General features: G+C 44.4%; 1 protein-coding gene across 1 annotated transcript in view; it reads right to left on the bottom strand.

The window, feature by feature from the left end:
- COL28A1 (collagen type XXVIII alpha 1 chain) overlaps nucleotides 1-22,277 on the bottom strand; it is a 689,953-nt gene that overhangs the window by 217,007 nt on the left and 450,669 nt on the right. Inside the window, exon 24 of the mRNA XM_086941924.1 lies at nucleotides 15,756-15,824. Coding sequence (XP_086798050.1) covers nucleotides 15,756-15,824 — 69 coding nt within the window. The remainder of the gene's footprint in view (nucleotides 1-15,755; nucleotides 15,825-22,277) is intronic.

Below are 22,277 nucleotides of genomic sequence, written 5' to 3'. Positions count from 1 at the left end.
AGATCCCTGCCCCATACAATGCAACACTTCTGCATTTAGATATATAAATCTTTAACATGATTTTAGGGGGTCTTTTGCCCAACTTGGCGGCAAAATTTCTTATTGCTCCAATAGTGCACTTAAAAGATAGGGTCCTATTCTTAATCTCGGGCCCCCAGGAGCCAGAGCCCTCAATTATGACCCATAAGTATGGGAAAGTTTTGGTGTGCTCAATTACAAGTCCCGATGCCTTAAGGTTTTTACAACTTGCACGTCCCTTCCTACACCGCATCACATATGATTTTTTAGCATTTATCATTAGACCCCTTTCTTTCATGAATTCAAGATATTTTGTTAGGGCTTTCTGCGCTCCCACCTTGGTTCTCGCCATCAGTACCGCATCGTCTGCGTACAGAAGTGATACAATTGGGTTACTTCCATACCTGGGGGAGTCTATTTTGCAAGCACCCAGTTCTTCCTCAAGTTTGTTCGTATAAAGGGTAAAGAGAAAGGGGGCCAATACGCACCCTTGTCTTACCCCTTTTTCTATACTGAAGGACCCAGTGCACTCTCCCCTCAGTCCATATCTAACCTTGGCAGTTGCCCCGAATACAGCTGCCTTAAGAAGAGTACAATGGCAGGCTCAACTTCCATTTCCTCAAGAGTCTGCCACATCTTGGAATGTATCACGCAGTCAAAAGCTGCGGATAGGTCAACAAAGATGGCATATAGTTGACCTTCTTTAGCCCGAGTGTATTTGGCTTGTAACAAAACAAGGTTTAGAACCTGCTCTACTGTACCCATCCCTTCACGAAAGCCATACTGTACAGGACTCAAAATATTGTGTTCCTCCGCCCATAGTTGTAATTTATTTAAGACCACCCTCCCCACCATTTTCATGAGGGAATCTAGTAAAGAGATCGGTCTATAATTTGATGGGGACTCCCTGTCCCCCTTTTTTTATATTGGTATAATAACCGATTCTGACCAGGTACCAATAAAACCTATTGCACAGCAGGCCTGAAGAACCTGGGTACAGAGTGGGGCCCAAAGATCTATATTACATTTAAAAATGTCATTAGGGATCCCATCCGGTCCCGGGGCTTTATTATTTTTACTAGCTTGTATAGCCATCTGTACTTCCTGCAGGGTGACCCCCATAGTAATAGGATGACAATTGCCTCCTCTCAGCGGGCACCCTATTAGTTTTTCATCTATCGTGGAGGGCCCCTGTTTATTTTCATAAGCCTTTGAGAAGAAGTCAATCCAGGTTTTTTCATCTATGGCGATTTCCAGCCTTTCTACCTCCTTTTTACTAAAGAATGGTGCGTTGACTGCCTCCCAGAAGGCCCTGGGATCTCTACCCTGTGAGGCAGTCAACAGGTTCTGCCACGCTAGGTACTGTCACTCATCAAAGACATGCAGCAGAGTGGGTAAATATGCTGGGTAACCTGATTACAGGAAGAGTTAACTGAATCCCTACTTCCCGATCCCTTTCTAAACGAGGACAATGACCACTTGTTAATTCACTAAGTGAAACATAGAAACCTTTTGCAGTATGCAGGTACAATGAAAAACCTGTCCTGTGTACATCTCAAAGGCAACGAGGAACAACATTTGTATTACATTCCTTTTCAGGAATTCATGTTTACATTTTTAGCATTAAAACGTGATGGCACTATAAACACAATGACATAATAAGTCATGAAGAGTATGATTGTGTAAAAAAAGAAAACTTTTTATGAAAGAGGCATGCTATTTATTAAAAATGAGAAAAAGTGCAAGCATTCCTCCCATCAACCTTTGTGTGTTTCATGTACCTCCCTAATGTCCCTGTGTTTCATGTACCTCTTCTATGGGTCCATAACTCGAGTGAAATTGGTCCTGGTTAAACCGGTCCTGGGTAACGTGTAGCTCTATCTTTACTCATGATTTTCTTTTAATGACATTAGTAAAATCATGAAGTCTATTGAGGATAAAAGGGGAGCCCATTTTAAGCTGCTCAGCAATGGATTAGTTAAGCCAGAAAGAGGCTTCAGCCTAATGAAACAGCAAAGAGAAGACTGCACTAGTCAAGTCATTCAGATGACTAGATCAGCAGGCATTTTCCAAGCAGTTCATAGCTCCGTTTATAACATTCAGTCAGTCCGGCACCTTGGTTTCCAATAACTTATACTACATGCATATGCACTGTCCTGTCCAAGTACAGCACAAGACGAAAATCACTCTCTTGCTTTATAAGCATCCTGACAGAAACCAATCAACTAGTTCCTTCAAACCACAAAAACAGTTCCAAAATTAAAACATAAGCAGCTAAACTTAAACATTTCTCATGTGTACAGACTAACAATTCAGCAAAACATGATTAAAATAAAAAAAATATCCAGCATGGTATTACATGGATCCATAGGACATAAGGAGAAAAGATAGAAACAGTCTTTATTAAACTGCAAAACAATTTAGCAATGGATACAATAAACTGTATTGCAAACACAAAATTCATACGACAAACTAATTGCACCATAAATCTCCAAATACACCAATAACTTTCCCTTCTACTAGGAGCACTTCATTTGTGAGACTTGGTATAAGCAAGGGAAATGTTGGAGATTTCTTACATAGGAAATTGAGAGCCATTAATTGATTGGATGTTACAATCATCAAATTCTAGTTACCCTTAAGCATGGTCGGACTGGCCGTAGCGGGCACCAGGTATTTCCCCAGTGGGCTGGTGGGGTGGGGGCTGATTTTGTGCCCATAGGGACCAGTTTTGCAGCAGTGGTGCAATATCGGCCCCCTGTAACAAAAGCGGAAACGGTGCTTCCTGCTAGCTCCTCCCCTCCTCTACCCCCACCCCTCTCCCAGGGCCAGTCGAGCAGCAATCTGCCAGGGCTGGTTACTGTTCCGAGTCCGTCTTTGCCCTTAAGTGACACTGCCTGATAGATGTCTGAAGACATTTTAGGGTTTTGTCTCCAGCACATGCAGAAAGAAACCTTCAAGGATGATGGTTGCATTCTTCTAGATTTAATCATCTTCTTTGTAAGGATGAGGATTTAGCTTCAAGGACCTTCTGCTTTGGAGAATGAATTGCCTCACACTAAGGTCACTTTTAACTCTGTAACTGCAATATTCTGGCGCCAAATGCATGCCCTGGAGACCTTGCTGAAGCATACTCATCTTAAACATTTTAACAATGTCATCCACAAAGAGGTTATAGCTTTCACTGGGCATGTCAGCGTATTATTTATAACATAATTGGAAAATAACAATAGCATAGACTTGTGTGATGACTAAAACCCATTCTAGTGTGTATTGTTAGGACAACCAAATCTACTGTCATGGAACCAATATGCAAAGTATGCAGTCTTCTAGTCCATAATGGATCAATAGATGAAAGAAACGTCATGTGCTCAGGGAGATAAAATGAAGCATCCCCTGAAGAGTTCAGTCTTATATAAAGGAGAAGGTCACATTTGTATATAGACTGCAGCAGAAAGTCACCACAAAGTTGCTGCCAGTCACATTTTAAATCAGGCCCTAGAGTCCCACATTTCAACCAGTGTGCACTGCACTATCAACCTCTCTGCAATACCTAATAATCCATACTTTTTGATAAAGCTGAATGAGAGGTCAGCACTCCATTTTAGTTAAAAGATCAAATATATGTGTTTTAAATTTCTACTTTAAGCAGTTTTCATGTCCCACTGACTCAATGTATCGACTGTCCAGAGAAACCTTCTCTGTAGGTGATAATGTGCTTTATAAAATAAAAGTAAAGTGTTCATGAAAAAGTGTAGTTACAACAGCTTCTGTGGCACACTTGAACAGTTCATGGGTCCACCCATAGTCTTTCTCTGCTTGTGAAAGGTGGTTGCTAAAAAACAATCAATCACTCTCTTTCTCTCTCTCTGCACACCTAGCAGGAGAATTGTGCAAGTTTTACTGCCAATAATACTTACCAATCATCTTCCACACATTCCAACAGGGAGACCAGGAACCACTCGTACTTTACCTGCGATGGTCAATACAGTTTGACTTTGTGAACGTGTGCACTGATGCCCACGTTGCACCCTGACAAATATTTAAGACAGTCACTTCACATGCCGAACCAGTGGTAGCAACCTTAGCCCTGGTGGAATGGGCCCTTAATCCTTCTGGAGGCTGCTTTCTTGGCCATCATTTAACAGATCTTAGTGCAAACGATTATCCACTTGGACAAAGTGACATTCTTCACAGCCTTACCTTTCTTTGCCCCACAGAACCCCACAAAGAACTGATCATCCACCTAATGTTGGCCAGTGAATAAAGAAAAAACATCAACAAACTTGTATGCTGTGTCGTCATCCTTGGGATTAAGGAGGGAGTTGTTATATATATATATATGTATGTGTATATATATATATATATATATATATATATATATATATATATATATATATATATATATATATATATATATATATATATATATATATATATACTACCCTGCATACACTACCCTGCATACCATTCGTCATCCTCTGAAGAAGAAGGCTCCGCCTTCGAAACGCGTCAGGAAACTACACGAAGCAGGAATTAACTTGAACCCTGTTCCGGTTTGCAGCCACTGAGCAACTTGTGCTGAATAAAGCCTTACCAGGAAACCCCGCGAGTGTGGCTGGTGTCCTTTCACCTGAGCGAACATATTTGGAAGGTCCCATCACCTTCCTTTAGCTGCACCCGCCTTGGAAGAGTGAACGGCGTCTTGATGGGGTGGAGCGTGGTAGTAAAACTGCAATTTCGCCGAGCACCGCCACGCAGCTTGATGCAACGGGTCCATGATGGCGAGCATCCCGCTTGTGGGGTATAGATCATATACTTCTCCCCAACTCGATCATCACATTGCTGCCTGGTTGGCGAGGGGTTCCAAGGAGGAGGCCACTTCATTACATATGCAAACCCCGAACTCTGTCGCAACTCTGCGAGTAGGCATCACGGCAGGACTTCAAACACCACAAGGCACTGCGGTCATCCAGGGGCGTGCCTCGAACCATAAGAAGGGTGTCCCCTGCCACTACCCTGCATACCATTCGTCATCCTCTGAAGAAGAAGGCTCCGCCTTCGAAACGCGTCAGGAAACTACACGAAGCAGGAATTAACTTGAACCCTGTTCCGGTTTGCAGCCACTGAGCAACTTGTGCTGAATAAAGCCTTACCAGGAAACCCCGCGAGTGTGGCTGGTGTCCTTTCACCTGAGCGAACATATTTGGAAGGTCCCATCACCTTCCTTTAGCTGCACCCGCCTTGGAAGAGTGAACGGCGTCTTGATGGGGTGGAGCGTGGTAGTAAAACTGCAATTTCGCCGAGCACCGCCACGCAGCTTGATGCAACGGGTCCATGATGGCGAGCATCCCGCTTGTGGGGTCTAGATCATATACTTCTCCCCAACTCGATCATCACATTGCTGCCTGGTTGGCGAGGGGTTCCAAGGAGGAGGCCACTTCATTACATATGCAAACCCCGAACTCTGTCGCAACTCTGCGAGTAGGCATCACGGCAGGACTTCAAACACCACAAGGCACTGCGGTCATCCAGGGGCGTGCCTCGAACCATAAGAAGGGTGTCCCCTGCCACTACCCTGCATACCATTCGTCATCCTCTGAAGAAGAAGGCTCCGCCTTCGAAACGCGTCAGGAAACTACACGAAGCAGGAATTAACTTGAACCCTGTTCCGGTTTGCAGCCACTGAGCAACTTGTGCTGAATAAAGCCTTACCTGGAAACCCCGCGAGTGTGGCTGGTGTCCTTTCACCTGAGCGAACATATTTGGAAGGTCCCATCACCTTCCTTTAGCTGCACCCGCCTTGGAAGAGTGAACGGCGTCTTGATGGGGTGGAGCGTGGTAGTAAAACTGCAATTTCGCCGAGCACCGCCACGCAGCTTGATGCAACGGGTCCATGATGGCGAGCATCCCGCTTGTGGGGTCTAGATCATATACTTCTCCCCAACTCGATCATCACATTGCTGCCTGGTTGGCGAGGGGTTCCAAGGAGGAGGCCACTTCATTACATATGCAAACCCCGAACTCTGTCGCAACTCTGCGAGTAGGCATCACAGCAGGACTTCAAACACCACAAGGCACTGCGGTCATCCAGGGGCGTGCCTCGAACCATAAGAAGGGTGTTCCCTGCCACTACCCTGCATACCATTCGTCATCCTCTGAAGAAGAAGGCTCCGCCTTCGAAACGCGTCAGGAAACTACACGAAGCAGGAATTAACTTGAACCCTGTTCCGGTTTGCAGCCACTGAGCAACTTGTGCTGAATAAAGCCTTACCTGGAAACCCCGCGAGTGTGGCTGGTGTCCTTTCACCTGAGCGAACATATTTGGAAGGTCCCATCACCTTCCTTTAGCTGCACCCGCCTTGGAAGAGTGAACGGCGTCTTGATGGGGTGGAGCGTGGTAGTAAAACTGCAATTTCGCCGAGCACCGCCACGCAGCTTGATGCAACGGGTCCATGATGGCGAGCATCCCGCTTGTGGGGTCTAGATCATATACTTCTCCCCAACTCGATCATCACATTGCTGCCTGGTTGGCGAGGGGTTCCAAGGAGGAGGCCACTTCATTACATATGCAAACCCCGAACTCTGTCGCAACTCTGCGAGTAGGCATCACGGCAGGACTTCAAACACCACAAGGCACTGCGGTCATCCAGGGGCGTGCCTCGAACCATAAGAAGGGTGTTCCCTGCCACTACCCTGCATACCATTCGTCATCCTCTGAAGAAGAAGGCTCCGCCTTCGAAACGCGTCAGGAAACTACACGAAGCAGGAATTAACTTGAACCCTGTTCCGGTTTGCAGCCACTGAGCAACTTGTGCTGAATAAAGCCTTACCTGGAAACCCCGCGAGTGTGGCTGGTGTCCTTTCACCTGAGCGAACATATTTGGAAGGTCCCATCACCTTCCTTTAGCTGCACCCGCCTTGGAAGAGTGAACGGCGTCTTGATGGGGTGGAGCGTGGTAGTAAAACTGCAATTTCGCCGAGCACCGCCACGCAGCTTGATGCAACGGGTCCATGATGGCGAGCATCCCGCTTGTGGGGTCTAGATCATATACTTCTCCCCAACTCGATCATCACATTGCTGCCTGGTTGGCGAGGGGTTCCAAGGAGGAGGCCACTTCATTACATATGCAAACCCCGAACTCTGTCGCAACTCTGCGAGTAGGCATCACGGCAGGACTTCAAACACCACAAGGCACTGCGGTCATCCAGGGGCGTGCCTCGAACCATAAGAAGGGTGTTCCCTGCCACTACCCTGCATACCATTCGTCATCCTCTGAAGAAGAAGGCTCCGCCTTCGAAACGCGTCAGGAAACTACACGAAGCAGGAATTAACTTGAACCCTGTTCCGGTTTGCAGCCACTGAGCAACTTGTGCTGAATAAAGCCTTACCTGGAAACCCCGCGAGTGTGGCTGGTGTCCTTTCACCTGAGCGAACATATTTGGAAGGTCCCATCACCTTCCTTTAGCTGCACCCGCCTTGGAAGAGTGAACGGCGTCTTGATGGGGTGGAGCGTGGTAGTAAAACTGCAATTTCGCCGAGCACCGCCACGCAGCTTGATGCAACGGGTCCATGATGGCGAGCATCCCGCTTGTGGGGTCTAGATCATATACTTCTCCCCAACTCGATCATCACATTGCTGCCTGGTTGGCGAGGGGTTCCAAGGAGGAGGCCACTTCATTACATATGCAAACCCCGAACTCTGTCGCAACTCTGCGAGTAGGCATCACGGCAGGACTTCAAACACCACAAGGCACTGCGGTCATCCAGGGGCGTGCCTCGAACCATAAGAAGGGTGTTCCCTGCCACTACCCTGCATACCATTCGTCATCCTCTGAAGAAGAAGGCTCCGCCTTCGAAACGCGTCAGGAAACTACACGAAGCAGGAATTAACTTGAACCCTGTTCCGGTTTGCAGCCACTGAGCAACTTGTGCTGAATAAAGCCTTACCTGGAAACCCCGCGAGTGTGGCTGGTGTCCTTTCACCTGAGCGAACATATATATATATATATATATATATATATATATATATATATATATATATGTGTGTGTATATATAGATTGTTAAGAGGTTTGGTCAACTTCCAACTGATGCACCAGCTATCAGAGCGTGCCGCCATTTGACTGATTTGTGAAACACACACACAGTGTTTGTATGGTCCCTTACAGATCTCAAGGACTGGATGTTGTTTCATGAAGGAATACCAGGATGAAGTCCCTCGTTCTATATTGTCTTCCTTATGATATAGGAAGATAAAATGCTTTGGATTATTATACCATTGTCCATTTGTGTCACCAGATTTTCTCTACAGAGTTTTATAAACCAGTTACAAAGCACCGTCTTTAGACAACAATCATTTAGTTATTTATGCTAGACATGAGTAAATGCAATTGTTTTAAACAAATATATATTTTTATTGATGACATGAGGACAGAGTAGCAGCAAGAAAGAAAAACAGAATCACCATACAAAATAAAAAAAACAACAAACAAACAGGCAAGTTTAGCAAACTACAGAGGTTAATACATTTTGTGAGGACGGACAAGGGGGGGGGTAGCCTTCCAAAAGCAAAACCATTTTAAAAAGCATAGCTTCCTGTAAGCTACTAACCATATTCCTAAAGAAATTCTCCCCAAAATTTTCCTAGTTTATATAATGCTCTTACGCCCCTGATTTTAGCTAGTGCGCATTCCATGTTGTATGTATCTTTGACTATGGCCCACCATTCTGCCGTCGATGGTGGATCCCGTACGATCCATGCTCGAGCAATAGCTAACCTAGAAGAAGCCAGTATAATACTGATGAGTTCTCTCAAGCTATAATCACATGATTGTGGACCCAGTAAGATATCTGTAACCGTAAATTAAATAGATCTATTAAGTTTATGAGACACAGTCCTTTCCAGTCCTCCCCAGAATGTTAATATTGATGGGCATGAGCAAAACATATGCGCTAAATCAGCTGCGTATAAATCACATTTTGGACATCAAGTCCGATCACTAATTAAATTACTTGCTGCCCATTTTGAGGTACGTGCAGGGGTGTAATAGAGAGAAAAAATAGTTCTGTATGATTGTAGTCTTAAACTGGAAGAGTATACTGATTTACGAATAGTGTCCAGTGCAAGGGATATAGGATTAGCAGTAATGGTAGACCCCAATTTCTGACTCCACCGTGTAGCTAATTTCCCACAGTCACCTTCTTTTTGAGAGTTAAATCTTTTGTATGCAAAGCTAATCAATGATCTATCTTTAGCTAAGTGAATGCATTCCCATATACTAGAATCCGTCAATTCAGTATGTTTAAGGCTACGTAAAAAATAATCTCGGATTTGATAATATTGTAGGCGCATGCTCTCCGTAACGTTATAAAGAAGTTGGAGTCTCCCGAACGTTGAAAACCCAATATTATCATATGAATCCCCTAAGCTTTTAATACCCAAATCAGCCCATTGTCTCCCTCCCTCATCGTGGAAAATTCCTGGGAGAGCTGGATTGTCCCATAAGGGTAATTTAGGATGGTATATCAGTATTTGGAATTTACTGACAATGGCCCTCCAGATATATACTACGTCTCGTGCAATCTTAAATGTAACCCTCTTGAAGTAGTTTGGGTCGTTGATACGATATAGGAACATTGTGGACTCTGTTCCCAACATAAATGCATAATAAAAAAAAGGTTCCTTGCTAGGGTGTATCAGGCTATAAATGCGCCCTAAAAATGCAGACCAGAAATATATTTTAAAATCAGGAAAGTCAAGGCCGCCTTTTCCATAAGGTAATTTAAGTATTTCAATTGCACAACATGCTTTTTTATAACCCAAAATGAAACTGCTTAGTATGCCATCTAGGCACTTAAAAAAAAGATTATTAAGACGTAGTGGGATAGATCGAAATAGATAGATACATTTGGGGAGAATCTTCATTTTAATTAAGTACATTTTGCCAATTAAACTGAGTGGAACCGTATGCCATTTTTTAAAGATAATAGCTGTGTCTTTTAGCAATAATTCATAGTTTAAAATGGCTATCTCTTCTGGGCAAGCAGAGATGTCTACTCCCAAGTAAATAGCAGTTTTGCACACTCCCTGAATTGGGTGCTTTGGTTTATAATTCATTATTATTTGTGTCTTATTGGTGTTCAGCTTGTACCCAGAGACTGCCCCGAACATCCTAGCCTCCGTGATAATCCCTGTCATTGCCTCAGCTATATTAGTTGAGTAAACCACGATATCATCTGCATATACCGTCATTTTAAGGGTGTCTAAACCAGATTAGAACGGTACTATGCACGGGTTGTTTTGTAGTGCCACTAGGAATGGTTCGATAGACAGAGCGAATGATAAAGGCGACAGTGGGCACCCTTGACGGGTACCACGCACAATAGGAAATGTACCCGACTGTATCCCTGCATAGCAGACTTTAGCTTGAGAATTATCGTAAAGAGCCTTTAACCATTGCATAAATAAACCCTTGATGCCAAATCTATTCAGCACAGCCCAAAGATAATCCCACCCAACTCGGTCGAATACTTTCTCAGCATCTAGTAGTATCATACTGAGTGGGGTGGATCTAATTTTAGCAACGTCAAAGGCTGTAAAAGCTGTGTTTATATGAGTCGTAGTGTCCCTGCCAGGTACAGATCCATGCTGTTGTGGGGATACTAGAATAGAGATTACTGGAGCAAGTCGATTTGCCAATATTTTGGCGAATATCTTCGCATTGGTGTTTATTAGCGAAATCGGTCGGAATGACCCACATTCATCCGCTGTTTTATTCTTCTTTAGAAAAAATATAGTTTGAGTAATATTCCATGACTCGGGGGCTTTCCCCCCTTGTCCCATAAATCCGATCACTTAGCTAAGTATAGGGGCTAATTCCTCAATACAGTGTTTATAAAGCTCTAATGGAATGAAATCTTCCCCTGATGATTTGCCAGACGGCAGAGCAGAGATTGCCAATCTAATCTCAGCCAGAGTAACTTTTTTTATCAACATATCTGCTTGCTCTGCATCAATGCGGTTCACTTCGTTAGTCTGTAGATATATATCAATGTCGTCAGGCCCAGTTGACTTTCAGGAGTATATAAATCCTTATAGTATCTAGGAAACTGTTCAAGTATCTAAGGGGGATTATTATATGTCACTTTATCAGGGCCTTTAATAGTCCTAACTGATGTTTTAGCCTTACTTTCTGCCACCTTATAGGCTAATACTTTTCCTACTGTTTCACCACCCTCATACTGGGAAAGATGATATTTGTGCATTTTAATAAGACTTTTTTCTCTCAGCGTCTGTTTTAAAGCAGACTCAAGATCAATTAGGATATAGCCTAATTCATCTCCTAAATTGGAACCCTGTGAGAGCGCTGCCGCCAACTGTTTTTCTGCGTGTAAAATTTTCGCTATAGTATCATCTATATTCTTTTTATTTTCAAAGTTCTGTCTAAATATATACTGCTCAGTGAAACCCCTGATGCTAGCCTTACAGGAGTCCCATACCACATTATGCGAGGCTGAGCCAGAATTAAATTCCAGAAAATCCTATATATGAGCCTTAAGTTTAAGTATAAAATCTGCATTAAGCAACAAATATCTAGGGAATGGAAAAGAGCGGTAGTTTAATTTCTTTGTTAGTATTTTAAAAGAAAGGCTGATAGGGTTATGGTCTGATGTGACCCGCGGGCAAATCTCCATGTTACTTGTTTCCAAAATATTATCTCATGCCCAGGCCATATCTACGCGAGAGCATAATTTATGCGCGGCTGAGTAGTAAATGTAAGCTGCAACATCAGTGTGTAATACCCTCCATGCATCTTCAATAGTGTGGATTCGCCCTATTTCTCTGATTGCAGCCATGTGTTACGCATCCTCCTAAATACCACCCGTCTGGTGGTATCAATATCGTAATTCATAATGCAGTTAAAGTCACCGAATACCAGGCGCTCCCCCTCCCATTCAAGAAGTTCCATATTAATTTTATATATAACGGTTGGATCGTCTATATTTGAGCCATAGACCACACAAAACATGTATTTCATACCTTCTATAATAAATTGGGCAATGGCCCATCTACCATTTTTATCTGTCGAGGTTTTAGTAGTCTCGGCTTTGAAGAATTTTTTTTGTAAGATAGCGACCCCACGAATTGACACATTTAAGTCAGAACTTATAATAACATTATACCCCAATTCTTTAAGGACATTCCGACCCTTATAACATATATGTGTCTCAGACAGTAAAACTATGTGCGGGCTGTACATCCTTAGCTCCTCAAAAACTAAACGCCGTTTGTTCCTACTATTTAGCCCTGCCACATTCCAGGCTAGACACCTTACTCTATCCATAACAATGATTTTCTCATCTCCCCACGTCCCCTACACGTTAAGAAAAAAAAAGAAAAAAAATGTAAACAAAAAGCCTTGCCACATATTGTCTTTCTAGAAACTCGCCTCATGTCAATTTTACTGATTTTACCCTCTCCCAAGACCCCTAAACCCTCCGCCGAACCCATTCCTTACCATCAACACCCACCCCCCCTTCTTCGTAGAGGAGGATTCTTCTCTTTAACCAGCTGCAGTTGGTTTAGGCAGCCAAAAGAGTCGCAGCTGTGACGACCCCTCTCTCCCAAAGCCACACCAGTATCTCCAATACCACCATATGTAGTGCAGAAAAATACATCATTACATAATTGATCCTAAAGCCAATTTTCTACATTTAGCAAATCGAAGGGCATAAGATAGAAAAAGGGAAAAAGCAATTCCCTTTTTTTTAGTCAAATATCAGAAATTCTTGCACCTCTACCTACATCATTTTAGCCCTTTATGGTTTTAGATCACTAGGGATAGTCAGTCACTATATTACTGTTCTACAGATTTCTCATTGGGTTCTCTCCACCATTTATTCAGCATTTTTTCCACTACTTGGTCATCAAAAAAAAGGACAGCTGATACCAGAAGGAGGAACAAGATGGCGGACTGAAGCCTCCACGGAGAGCAGCAGCAGGCGACCCTCTCTTCCACCGATATTCAGAAAGTAAAGTTCTGATTGAGGCCCCATTTTTAAAATACTAAGGATAGCTCCTACCTGTGAAATGCTCCTAAATCCACAGAACTATCGGAGCTTTTTTGAGGGTCTACCGGTAGCACAAAGCTTTGTGGGCCTTGGAGGTGGCGGTTAGCGGTCAGCAAGTGCGGCTTGGAGGCGGAGAAGCGGTTTGGAGTTGGAGGAGGAGTGGAGGCGGACCTCCGGCCGGAGGACGCGACGAGAGTGAGACTGCATGATTCTGCTTCTACATTGTCGCTACACTGTAACGCGAGCAACGCAAGCAGTCCAGGCAACAGTTTGTGTGGTGAAAGCTTCGGGCCAGCGGATCAGTGGGTGATGAGTTTTTCTGCAAGTACCTGGACTGCTCAGTGAGTATAGTGGATATGAAATGACCTGGAGGCGGTGTGGAGGTGGGTTCAGGGCTCGGACCTGACATACACCGGTACTGGAGGAAAGTCTCTGAAAACAAGGCATTGAACAACGGAGCCTGAATCTGAATCTGAATCGGAAAAAAAGTATTGGATGCTGCGATTGAACGGGACCCGTGTGTGGCTGCTATTACGGGCGAAACACCCGTCTTAGATGAAAATCCCTGGCCGACTGGAGCCACGCTTGTGGGCTTCTATTTTCACCTATCTATCCCAGAGCCCCGCGGAGATTAGCACGGAGAATAGTGCACAGACAAGGATACAGCATCCTCAGTACTGGGAGATGGTGCCTAAAAACCCAGCGAGATCCATGCGAGCTGGTAAGAATGTGGTAACTGAAGAAGTTAATAATTCTGGGAATGAAGGGGTTGCACATGAAAGAGTCGGTCTGCCTCTAATCAAACCCCCAACATTACAGTCCCCAAAAGTAGCCGTACACTCAGGTAGCAAAAATGGAAGTGAAAATGGACAGGTGGTCGAACAATGGGAGCCTAATTGTAGCAATGCCGTAACCCCAATAGAGCAACAGGGCAAGAATGTGGCATCCAAAGACTCATGCTATAGTGGGGTTTCCGCTTCAGCCCCAACTCAAACTCCTGCTAAAGAGACTGCGGGAGCAAGTGTGGGACTGACTAGTGTATTGTCACGGGGTGCTGGGGTAGATGCAGGTGCAGGCGGAGCCACTAATAACGGGACACTGGTAATGGCTGCAAAAGTAAAACGGTAATTACAGATAAAGAGCATATAAGCCCCGCTGGAATTTCATTTGGGGGTACCTCGCTTAACAACCTGGATTTATCAATACTATCCACCGGCACTAATTATGAGCAACTCTCCCCAAATAACCATGGATTAAACTCGATGCCAAAGCTGGGGGAAAAGATGGGCACAGCTATAGACAGTGCTACAGCAGGACATGACTCTTAAATTGACTCTGAATTTAATTTTGATGAGTTTAAAGAATTGGATGAAGTCATACCCAGGAAAACTCACAGCATGAGTAAAGGCTCTGCTGTAAAAAAAGCTAGAGGCAAATCGAGAAACAAAACTAAAAAACCATTGCAGGGCAAAGTGGGGTAAAAGCTAAAACTATTGCTGATAATAGCCCTCTACGAAAACGGGTGCAAGTCAAAGGCGGGGTAAAGACGATGGTATTATGGCTGTCAGGGAACAGTCCAGGGTAGGGAGCTCCCACAGAAAATGAGACAAAAAGTATAAACGCACCTGACAACTGCATATCAATCATGTCTGGTCAAAATCCACCGCTGGCCATACTCACCGCCAATAATCTGACTCATAATATGGATAACCAGAATACGGGTTTGAATCAAGCAACTGCCCAGCTGCAGACCGAGAATGGGACCAGTAAAGAGGATGTATAACTTAATTTGATTGTTCAACTCCTCAGTGAACAGAGACACGAATCTCAGCAACACTACATGCAAATGCGTGAAGATAATGATAAAATGCAACAGTCTTTAAATACTTTGGAAAATAAACTAGGTGGTCTCACGCTAGAGATGACAGAGCTACAACAAAGGGTTGCAGACACAGAGGAACTTTCCACTCGTACAGAGGTATGCGTTAACAAACATGAGACCCAGATCGCAAACCTGCAAACCAAAATTGAGGATATGGAAAATCGACAAAGAAGACAAAATCTTCGAGTCTTTGGCATACCAGAAGGAGCTGAAGGTGGAGACCCACGATGGTTCAGCTTTTTCAAAAGGCATTCCCGGATTTATCGAACTGGGACTGGGACTCGCAGTTGCAAAGGGTCCATAGACTATCCTTAGTTCAACGGAACAAGGATAATCAGTACCCCCAGCCTTTTTTGATTTATATGGGTAATTTTTTGTTAAGGCAGGCGGTGTCATTGAAAGCTCTACCTAACAAGCCAGTTTCTATGGAGTCAATAACTTTTTTCGTCATATCAGATTTAAGTAAAATTACTATGGAGAAACGTTGGAAGTTACGGCAATATATAGATTCAATTAGGCTCTGGGTGGTCAAGCTTTTCTACAAGAACCGGCGCGTCTAAAAGTATTTAAGAACGGTCATACATTTCTTTTTTTTATGACCACGAGTAAATGCAATTGTAAAATTTATTTTCTGGATATCTGTCTCCGTTTTGGCATGATTACACTTTTTACAGATTTCTGCCTTCTTCAAGAAGTGGGCTTTTCTGTAGAATTTTTTTTCACATACATGATCTGTTATTAAGGTTGTTCGTTGGGATACATAACTAAATTGCATTACTTACCATTGAACCAGGAAAGCCTTCTCCTTTAGGTCCTATGGGCCCTGGTGGTCCGGGAGCACCCTGTGGGCCCTAGACAATAGAAATGAAACAAAACAGTTAGGACTTGAAAATAAAGACAACTGTCATTTTGCAAAGAGAACACAATTGATTATTGGGTATGTGGTGCAAATCCTTGTAAGATATTTTGTATAATGTGGTCACTGCAGGTGTTATAAAGCACCATAATGAGGCACATTGGTGAGAGAGTGAGAAGAATGGTCACTGCCTATTTGAATGTGGGGATTTCTTTGTGAAATGAGAGGAATGCAATATAGTTTAACCCCCACAGAAAGCGCAACAACAAATTCTCTTTTCTATCTCCCTGCTCTCTACCTGACCTACATAAAAGGAGGGTTTACAGACCACAGTTCTAGCAGAATGGAAGAGCCTGCATGTGTTCTTGAAATGCTCTGGATCAGGACAGCACTCATGTTTGGAGCATAATTAGGTACACCCTTCTACCTAACATTTGTATGAGACCTGGGAAAACTATTTGATGCAACAAACTAAGGGGCCGATTACGATGGCGGGCGGACAAAGTCCGCCCGCCATCGTGGTGCAAATTAGGACGCGTCCACCACACTGGCGGGCACATCCTGTATGTTTACATTGTGGCGGGTGGCACAATGTAAAAACACATGTTTTACATTTGAATGTACAACGTGGCAGAAACCGTGCGGGCCTGCCACCTTGTACATGCAAATGTAGGGGGTACCATAGGTACCCCCCACGTACAGCACCCCACCCCCTACCCCCCTGGGGGCCTGCAACAGGCCCCCAAAGGCATTTTCTGCCTGTCTTTTTGTGGCAGAAACTCCGCCGCAAAAGATAGGCATTTTAATACCCACAGCGGTGCCTGCACGGCACCGCCTCCATTTACTCCCTGTACTTGGTCCCGCAAGGTAGCCAGAACAGGCCCGCCTTGCGGGACCGGGGTGGACGGTCATTCTGTCCGCTGCGGTACCTTTTCCCTTCCCACCGCCATCCTAAAATGGCGGTGGGAATTTTAAGGTCAATGGCGATGAATCAGCGACCGCCTGGACGGCGGGCCTCACCGCCGGCCCGGTGGTCGCGGATTCACCGCCATCGTAATTGGCCCCTAAGTTTTGATCTGGTTTCAAATTTCTACAGATATACTGCACTGGACCTATTATGCACCTAGCATCAAATAAGAGATGAAAGTCAGAAATAATTATTGCATGAACCGCATCTGATTACTGCTTGAATCCCCTTTGTGGCATAGTTGGGAACACCCAAGTGTTGTCAAAGTGAGTTTGCTAGCTCCTAGCCGTGGTCGAAGAGGCAAGAACCATCCTAGATGCGGGAGGATCAGTGACAGTGATCCTCCTGGACTTGAGCGCCGCCTTCGACACGGTGGATCACTCCATCCTTATCCACCGTCTTAGCATGGCAGGAATTTCCGGTACCGCCCTGTCTTGGATCAAATCCTTCCTAGAAGGCAGAACCTTCCAGGTGACCGACAGCTCAGTTAATTCCAGCGCTCTCCCCCTCCAGTGTGGGGTCCCCCAGGGCTCCTCCCTGAGCCCCACACTTTTTAACGTATACATGTCTCCCCTCGAAGACATCGTAACTCCATTCGGCATAAAAACTGTTATGTACGCCGACGATACCCAGCCGGTCGTCTCTATAAACCAGTCGACCAAATGTCTGGACAACTTGTCATCTTGCCTCCAGAATATCTCTCAATGGATGTGCGATTCTCGTCTGAAACTTACCGGAGAGAAATTTGAGATCCTCCTTCTGGGGGACCCATGCAGACTCCCCCCTTTCCTCACCTGACCACCTTGCATGGGATCACCCCCTATCCCCAAGACTGAAGTTAAGAGCCTTGGTATCTGGATGGACCAGGACCTCAACTTTAAAGTCCAGGCTAGAAAAACCGCTGGCACACGCTTTGGCCTCATACAGATAGCTCAAAAAATCCTGCAATTAATCCCCTTTCCGTCCAGGAAACTGCTAATGCAGGGGCTAGTTAATTCTAGACTGGACTACGGAAATGCCCTATATTTAGGTGCTCCCTCATCGGTCATCAACAGACTGCAATGTGCCCAAAACGCCTCTGCCAGACTCCTGACCGGGACCAAATCCAGATGCTCTGCCAAACCTGCCCTCAGATCATTACACTGGCTCCCGATTCAGGAAAGGATCACCTTTAAAACCCTCTGCATCTCACATAAAATACTTCAAGGCAGAGGCCCGCCTATTCTGAGACCTCTCATCAAACCACATCACTCCAACAGACAGCTTAGATCAGACACCCTCTCCCTGGCCAGTGTCCCCAGAATAAGAAAGGCCCGCTCAGGGGGGCGACTGTTCTCATAAAATGCTCCAAAGCTGTGGAATTCCCTCCCACTCCCCATCCGAAGAGAAACCAACCTATTGGCCTTCCGTAAGCGATTAAAAACTTGGCTCTTCCCATAAAACTCTCCCCACAACTTCCCCCCTCTGACTGCTGCAGGTTGATTGTCAGCGCTGGGACGCCCCAGGGTAGCTATGCACTTTACAAATCTGAAATCAAATCAAATCAATATCCTTTGATTGAAGAAATCGTTTTTAAAAAACATAAAGTTGTAGTAATAGTTCTAACTCAGACAGTACTGTGTTTAATAATATAGGAAGGATGAATAAAGTAGAACATTTTTAACAGGCCACTATACACAACCCATAGTAAGAGTTAAAAGTACAGCTACATGGACCAGAAGGGAGTTACTGAAGAAATTCCTCTAGGAGGTGTCAGGTGAAATTGAAGAGGTACTACCTCTTCTTAATCCTAAAGCCATAAGGGCACCACTTGAACAACTATGTCAATCTAAGCTGTTGGTATTTATTTTAAACAAAACAAGGGGACCCTATGTGGTATACAAGGACCTTGGGTAATGATAATTTTGGAGAACAATGGCTCTTGATGAAGGTTAGGTAAAAGCAAACAATGAGTATGGACTGAAATCAATACTATATTGCTGCTGTCCATCCAGTCATTGAGCACCGCGCAGATCATAGCTGTTCACTTCCGGATCCCATGCCCTCGGCCAGCGTCCCGCGAAATTTGATCACAGATCATCGAGCCGCCTCCAATAACACCAACGCGCTATCCAATTCACCTGCCCTCATACAAGTTCCCTCAAGCCTACCGGCCCCTGGCAATTCCTAATCCCGTAATGGTCATTGAGCCATCCTAGGCTACCACTGCATGGTCTTCCTTAAACTCCTTGATGCATACCACCGGAAACATTCGGATCTCTCGAGCGACCAGCTTGAAGGCCACAGTGCTTCACCCGACCCTATCCTGACCTCGCACAGCTCGAGAATCCCTGCCACGCACCGCTCATGGCTATATGTCTTTCAGGCATCCATCTATTTCTTTCCTGATGATGATCCCATTATCCTTTTAAAATGGATCAAAACGTCATCGACTTGCTTGACACCGGGTCTACAAACGTATTTTCATGCAACGTGTATCGGTTGTGTTCTTTATCTCGCATGTTTTATCTTTCACATTTGCAAACACGCCGCGTGCCTTGCCTGATTGTTTGTTTTCTCTGGTATTTTTGTTCACTTTAATGTTTTGGATGCAGGACTGTGTCCCACTTTATTTTTGCTTCTCTTGAGGCTTAAAATTGCCATTTATTAAATTCTTCTGTCCGGCTGGAGAGCAGCAATAAATATTGATTTCAGTCTATATTCATTTTTTGATTTTACCTAACCTTCATCAAGGGCCATTGCTCTCCAAGAATAATCTAAGCTGTTGGAGCCGAATTGAAAAATCCAGATGCTGATGGTAGAATAATAGCAGAGCATGACTGGGATCTTGTTAATAAACAAATTATATCAAACACCACAATGGAGAATAACAATGTATGGGTGAATGCCATATGTACCACACAGCACAAATACACTACAAAGTAGTAGTAGTACATTACCCCATGCCCTCTCTTGAAGGGTGCGAGCACAAACAATTGAAAAAATAACCATAACATTACCACCAGTAATTTTCTGGGAACATTTTATGTGCACACCACCTAAAACATTTCTACTAAACTTAGGTGGAAATCTCCGCCTATGCTATGTAGAACTATGAAGTGAAACGAATAGGGAAACAGCCATCGCTTGAGGAAAATCAATCACACCGCCAAACAGTATTATTGGAAGCACATAAGAAAGGCCCATACTGTGTGCTCCAACAGCTTCTCAATGTACTTACTGTAAGAGGTTGCAGATCACATGTCACATATATTTTTGTTGTGTGTCATTATGTGTCTGTGGTACAGAACAGGCAAATTCTCAGCTTGCAACTTAGTGAATTGCATTTGGTTAGTATGTGAACTAGTACTACATGAGTCATACTTCACATACTTAAAGATGTCTGTGTGAATTGGCTCTTTTATGAATTATCCCAGTTAGTGAATAACATTTGTCAGTAGGTAGAGAAGCACTACTTGTGTACTACTTTATGTACTAAAAATGCTTTTGAAGATTAGGCTTTAGAATTAAGCAAAGACTCTTTCAATAGTTGGTCCTGACAGGTGAGCCCTACCAGACTCCCCAGGTGCTTGGGCAGGATGGTGGGTGCACCCTGCCAAGAAAGTATGATGATTGTTGCAGAACATTCAAATCTGCTGGGTAGCCAAATAAAGACGAAGGTTTCCAATGATCAATGACAGCCTATGCTGTGGATGCGTAGAAGTATAAATACACTTGCAATTATAGTTTGCCATGTAGTAAAATTCTCTGTGGGTCGTAGCACATCAAGAGAAACACACATAGTTAACATTTCAAGCTTATCTTTGGATGATGTGTGAGGACAGATCATTTCCAATTGATTCGTTTTGTAAGCAACCCAAAACGGGATCTCATCTCACTTTGTGAGTGCTTTGCCCATAATCATATTAGCAGTCTGTGGATTGCTTGTCTGCACTGGAGCAGGTGGCTATCATCTGTAGCACATATTGCTGAAATCATCTAGATATAGTTATTAATTCAGCTAACAAATATCTTAGTTCTGGGACATTCTTGCATACGGATAAGGAATATAACCAGCAAATATGGGCCAGATACCACCAGGAAGTCCTAAAGGATCCATTCTTACAGCTTCCAAAACATGAGGGAAAATTCCCCTGATACCATGCTTGATTTTGTTGATACCCTATATGGATTTCCAGTCTTTGATATGGTTTGTAGTTTTGAGGAATGGGGCAGATTTATAAGAAAAAAAATGCCTAATGTTTGGATCTACTAGTTCACAATACACCCTTGAGTAAAACATTTGAAAGGGTTATGCTGCAGTTGCTGTTGCCACTAGAATTACTTGATCCCCTCCACCTCAGAATCAAAATGAGATTAAAAAATATAATCGAACGGGGAAAACCCAAGCTTGCAAACCCTTCAGGAGAGAGGGAGCTACTGTCTGAGGGAGGAAACCAACATTACAATAGATGTCTTTGCATTAGCAGTTATTGGTGCAATCTTGCATGTGTATCCCAAGAGTACTCAAAGCTAGGGCACGTATTGAGCACCATGATACATTTTTGAAATGCTAGCACCAAATACGGCTCAAACTTAGATCCCCTAAACCCTCTGACTGTAACCTATGGATCTCGCAGGCACTACTTGAGGATGTTGGGATGGGGCAATGATCAGTTCTGTGAGACTTCAGGATTATATTTATGATTAGTGAGTTTCAAAATGTCTTTCTGCCACAGTAAAACACAGAAAAAATCCACACTATGGGGTGCATTAGGATGGCAGGCGGATGGCCGGTAGCAACCACTGCACCGGCGGCGGACTTCCGCCCGCCACCGAAACCCTGAAAACCGCCGGTCCGATTAGCATTGCGGTCGTGACTGCAGCAGTGTGATTTTCCGCCCGCCACTTTTCCGCCAGTTGCAGTCCGTCCGCTTGCCTGGCGTGCTGAGCTGGCCTGCTACAGTTGTGGCAGATCAGGGCCAAGCACCGCCTGCACGATTATGATGCCGGCGGTAGCCAGCCTTCCGCGGTGGTGGAACCGCCATGGAAAGGCATGCGGAGAATGTCTCTGGGGTTTCATTGCGTACCCCCAATGTGTTGGTGTGGGTGCACTAGGGGGTACCATGCCCCTGTACCAGGCACTGTTCAGTGCCTGCCACACAGTGCAGGGACATGCAGGATATGCTTTTTTGGACATTGCGGCAGTGCTGCTGGCAGCAGCACCTGCCTCAATGTTAACTGCCAGAATCCGACCGCCGGGGTCGGATTTCGACTGCGGAGCATACTAATTGGACCAGCGATTTTCCTGCGGTACTAGCGGGTGGGGTTTTCCTGCTACCATGGCGGTCGGAGTGATTTTCCGACCGCCATTCTAATAGACCCCTATATATTGAAGGCTTTATAAACGAGCATTGTAAATCGGTCTCACATTTGTTTGTGTTGAAGCTATTGGCATTGTAAATGGCAATATATTTTACTTATGTGATATGGAGTGTATGT

Source organism: Lissotriton vulgaris, chromosome 10 (assembly GCF_964263255.1).
Source record: "Lissotriton vulgaris chromosome 10, aLisVul1.2, whole genome shotgun sequence".
Classification (NCBI taxonomy): domain Eukaryota; kingdom Metazoa; phylum Chordata; class Amphibia; order Caudata; family Salamandridae; genus Lissotriton; species Lissotriton vulgaris.
The sequence above is the reverse complement of the archived record's forward strand: the minus strand, read 5'-3'. Positions and strand labels throughout refer to the sequence as shown.